Source organism: Corticium candelabrum, chromosome 12, assembly GCF_963422355.1.
Source record: "Corticium candelabrum chromosome 12, ooCorCand1.1, whole genome shotgun sequence".
Classification (NCBI taxonomy): Eukaryota; Metazoa; Porifera; class Homoscleromorpha; order Homosclerophorida; family Plakinidae; genus Corticium; species Corticium candelabrum.
In genome coordinates, this window is record NC_085096.1 from 2,127,501 (window position 1) to 2,132,500 (window position 5,000).

The following is a 5,000-nucleotide window of genomic DNA, read 5'->3' on the forward strand; positions in this document are numbered from 1 at the left end:
TTATTCATTTGTTTGTCCATCTGTCTGTCTGTTTGTCTGTTTGTTTGTCCATCTGTCTGTCTGTCTGTCTGTCTGTCTGTCTGTCTGCCTGACTGTCTGTCTGTTTGTTTGCTTGTTTGTTTGTCTGTTTGTCAGTCAGTCTGTTTGTCTGTCTGTCTGCCTGCTTGCCTGCCTGTCTGTCTGTCTGTCTGTCTGTCTGTCTGTCTGTCTGTCTGTGTGCTTGTTTGTTTGTCTGTCTGTTTGTCAGTCAGTCTGTTTGTCTGTCTATTTGTCAGTCTGTCTGTCAGTCTGTTTGTCTGTCTGTTTGTCTGTCTGTTTGTTTGTCTGTCTGTCTGTCTGTCTGTCTGTCTGTCTGTCTGCTTGTCTGTCTGCCAGTTTCTCTGTCTAGTTGTACGTGTAGGTGTGCATGCAGCTTTACAGTCAGTTACTTATATTTTGGTAATAATATTTGTGTTTGTAGGTTGCTGATTTGCCAATTGTAGATGAAGTGATGCGTATGGTTCTTGAAATTATTAACTCTTGTCTCACTCATTCTCTTCATCATAATCCGAATCTTGTATATGCTTTATTGAGACAACACGAGTTGTTTGCAGAGTTCAGGACGAATGCAACGTTTCAAGATGTTGTGCAGAATATTGAAACTGTAAGATGTGGTAATTGTATTGTGAGATGCATCTCTCCAATACAATAGTCTAATGTATTGTGAGATGCATCCCTCTAATACAATAGTCTAATGTATTGTGAGATGCATCCCTCCAATACAATAGTCTAATGTATTGTAAGATGCATCCCTCCAATACAATAGTCTAATGTATTGTGAGATGCATCCCTCTAATACAATAGTCTAATGTATTGTAAGATGCATCCCTCCAATACAATCATCTAATGTATTGTGAGATGCATCCCTCCAATACAATCGTCTAATGTATTGTGAGATGCATCCCTCTAATACAATAGTTTAGTGTATTGTGAGATGTATCCCTCTAATACAATAGTCTAATGTATTGTAAGATGCATCCCTCCAATACAATCGTCTAATGTATTGTGAAATGCATACCTCTAATACAATAGTCTAATGTTGTAGATTGATTAGAAACAGAGCAATGCAGGAAATGATGTCGTAAGGAGTGGAATAAACGACCGCCGAAAACGTTGTCCTCAATGCGGTCGTTTATTCCACTCCTTACGACATCATTTCCTGCATTGCTCTGTTTCTAATCAATCTACAACATCGTCGAGAATCCCCCATGGGACTAATCTACATCAAGAGACATTACAGGAATGTAATGTCCCCGTGCCGCCTCCGGTTGTTACATCCGTTTCCGTTGCTGACATCAATAGCTACTTGTCTCCGTTTTCAAGTTCTACTCTCCACATTGACTCTCAACAATATTACCAACTATCTTCTACGTCTTTGGATCATAACTATCCTGTTTCTGAAGCAAAATGTGTCACCTCATCCGTCACTGCTAATTACGCGACAACAGATACCATCACCACAAACCACAACACTGCTGATAAGGCGACACCTACAATAACCTCGCATGGTGACATCGCTACGCAGCCTGGATCTGCTTCTCCACCGTCTGGATCTTCTTCTACCCTTCCTCCTAACCTCAATCTTACAACGACTATCACGTCGCAATTAACGCCTACTGTACCGTCATGTACTACTGGTAGGTGTGAAACTATTATATCTGCTGATAAGTCAACATCAGAAACAAAGATCCCGCCTCGTCAGCACTGCGGTCTTTCTGATGTCGCTAAGCAGAACACCTTTTCTTCTCATTGCAATAATTTTCTGCCACGACTCCGTCTTCCTCCCGCCTCTGATGTTAAAATGTGGTCTGACGTGAATGACTGGGTACAGTCTGCTGTTGTCCCAAATGTTTTGGAAGCAGTTGGTGTTGAATCTAAATATCAAGTCATACGCGAACGTCTGTATTATGGTCTGAAATCACGCTTTGGATGCCACCGTTCTTCTACTCGTAAGCGCAAACGGAAACCTGCCAACAATCAAGCTCAACTGGATGCTCTGAGGTCTACTAAGAATGAAGTTAGACGCAAATTTCGTCAAGCCAAACGACAAGGGGCGTCTCTAGCAGAATTGACATCATTTGCTCGTCAATTTCACCAACTAATTAGACGTCATAGTAAACTGAAAGCTGTCATGAATAAACGGGATCTCAAGTCTTCTGCTAGAAATGCTAATAAACGCTGTTCAACCAACTTTTGGAAGTTCTCTAAGGATTTGTTCTCTGATGACTCTGACACCTCTAACGTACTGCCACAGTTTTCTGCTGATGAAGCCTATACTTTCTTCCAGTCTACTTACTCCAAACAGTCTCTTCCTCCCCCTCCTGTGCTTCCTTCTGGTGTGTCTTCTCCTCAACCTCCTTCTCGTGACTTTGATATTCGTCCATTTTCAACTTCTGAGATTCTTAAGAAAGTCAAATCTACTCGAAATTCTGCAGCTCCGAGTCCTCTGGATGGGTTATCCTATCTTGTATTCAAGATGTGTCCTTCTCTACTGCCTGCACTGCTGGATCTATTTAATTGTTGCTGGCTTTCTGCCTCCATCCCACAACTTTGGAAAACTGGTGTCATACGTCTCTTTGCCAAGCCTGCTGCATCCAAAGATCCCCACGATCCTTCTTTATTTAGACCTATTGCCTTAACACCGTGTATTGGTAAGATATACACCTCTATGCTCAAGGATCGATGGTGCCAATTTATGTTGGAAAATAAATTCTTCGATACATCAATTCAGAAGGCTTTTCTCCCTGGTATATGTGGTACAGAGGAACATCAGTACAAGCTAAGGTCAGCTATTGCTGATGCTAAAAGAAGTCGACACGCTTTATCAATATGTTGGCTTGACTTTGCCAATGCCTATGGTTCTGTCCCACATTGGCTCATTTTACAATGCTTTAGACTCTATCATGCTCCAGACCATCTACTGTCCGTCATCACCAACATATATTCAAACCTTCAGCTACAAGTTTCCACTGTGAAGTGGGCAACATCCATGTTGCCCTGCAATATTGGAGTGCTCCAAGGTGACCCGTTTTCGGTCATTGTTTTTAACACCGTCATAAACACACTCGTTATGATGTTGAAGACTCAGCCTTTTGGTTACACGCTTAGTGGTTCATCTCACAAGATCAATGCTCTTCTGTTCGCTGATGACGTTACCCTAGTATCAAAGTCGCCTCCTGGTTTACAGCGTTTATGTAATATTGTGTCTGACTGGTGCCAGTGGTCCCAACTGACCATTAAAATGTCCAAATCCAGCTGTTTAGGTCTTAGTTTTAAACCCAAATTCCATCTTCGTGATCCTTCTGTTTCAATTTCTAATGAGTCTGTTCTCTTTCTTGGTTCCGAGTCTTTCCTTTTCCTTGGAATGCCAATTAATGGAAACTTGTCCGATGATAATTTCAAATCCTCTCTAATAAGCAAGGCAAAGACTTTGATGGAGAAATTGGACAATTGCCCTGTTAGTTGTCGGTGGAAACTAAAATTATACCAAAATGGAATCTTCCCAAGATTGTCGTGGTACCTGTCTCTACTTCCTCTTTCACCAAGCTGGCTGCAATCTGAATTAGATAGAATTGTTACATCTTACCTCAAGAAATGGTGTAAACTTCGTCGCTCAGCCTGTACTGCCATCTTCTACCTCCTCCCACAAAATGCTGGTCTTGGCTTACCCCGTTTGTCTACGTCTTCCATCTCCCTCCAGTCTTCAAAATCTGCCCGTCTCTTATCCTCACATGACAACTGTGTCCGCTCTTTGGCCACCAGTCAAGCATATAATAAATCGTATAGCAACAGATTCTCTGCTTTTAGAGAAGCAGCAAAGTCACTATCTGAAACACCAGGTGCTTCTGCAGCAAAATTGAGTGACATCACCAAATCAAGACTAAAGGAGGAACACCAAAAACAACTTCTTGCAAGAACTAAGAATCTACATGTCCAGGGATCCATCTTCCGTCTAGAGAACTGTTCATCTGACGTCTGGGCAAATGTTGTCTCTTGTCTTCCCGGTCATCAACTCTCTTTTGTCCTCAATGCCGTTTCTGATACCCTCCCTTCAAATGCTAATCTTGTCCTATGGAGTAAACGTTCTTGTGATAAATGTCCTCTATGTCATCAACGTCAAACCCTTCTTCACGTTCTCAATAATTGCTCAGTCCTCTTACAATGTCGTCATTACAATCAACGTCACGACTCTGTTCTCAGTCTTCTCTATAATGCGGCTATTAACCATCTACCACATCAATTCAACATCTTTGCTGATTTAAAAGACTGTGAAGTAAAGTTTCCGTCTGACATCATTCCTACTGCACAAAGGCCTGACATGTTGATTTGGAATAATCATACGCTCAAATTTTATGTCATAGAACTAACAATCCCTTTCGAAACAAACTTTTTTGATGCAAATAAAAGAAAATCAGAACGGTATACAGACTTCATGATGACCATCAAATCAAAAGGCTTCACCTGTAAGCAACTAAATATTCAAATAGGATCTAGAGGCTTTATTGATACTCCAAGTCTTCTCCCCTTCCTTGATGTCATCTCTATTCCTCCTCACAATCAACGTCAACTATTATCATCAATCGTAAAGGTGACAATTGAAGAATCTCGTAAAATATGGTTAGCCAGAAACAATATTTAGTTGTACATTACTTGTTAGAGCTTTTACTATTACTTTACTGGCGCCACATTATTGTTAAGTGTGATGGCCATGTATTAGTGAGGTGCTCCTCGTTTATCTAATAAATGAGTTCTTTATGTATTGTGAGATGCATCCCTCTAATGCAATAGTTTAGTGTATTGTGAGATGCATCCCTCCAATACAATAGTCTAGTGTATTGTGAGATGCATCCCTCTAATACAATAGTCTAGTGTATTGTGAGATACATCCCTCTAATACAATAGTCTAGTGTATTATGAGATGCATCCCTCCAGTACAAGTCTAGTGTATTGTGAGATGCATC

The 5,000-nt window shown here is 41.0% G+C and overlaps 1 protein-coding gene across 2 annotated transcripts in view; it reads left to right on the forward strand.

Annotated features, from left to right (window-relative positions):
- LOC134187758 (dymeclin-like) overlaps positions 1 to 5,000 on the forward strand; it is a 17,043-nt gene that overhangs the window by 10,194 nt on the left and 1,849 nt on the right. For both annotated transcript variants that reach the window (XM_062655908.1, XM_062655909.1), the window contains exon 16: positions 461 to 643. In XM_062655908.1, coding sequence (XP_062511892.1) covers positions 461 to 643 — 183 coding nt within the window. The remainder of the gene's footprint in view (positions 1 to 460; positions 644 to 5,000) is intronic.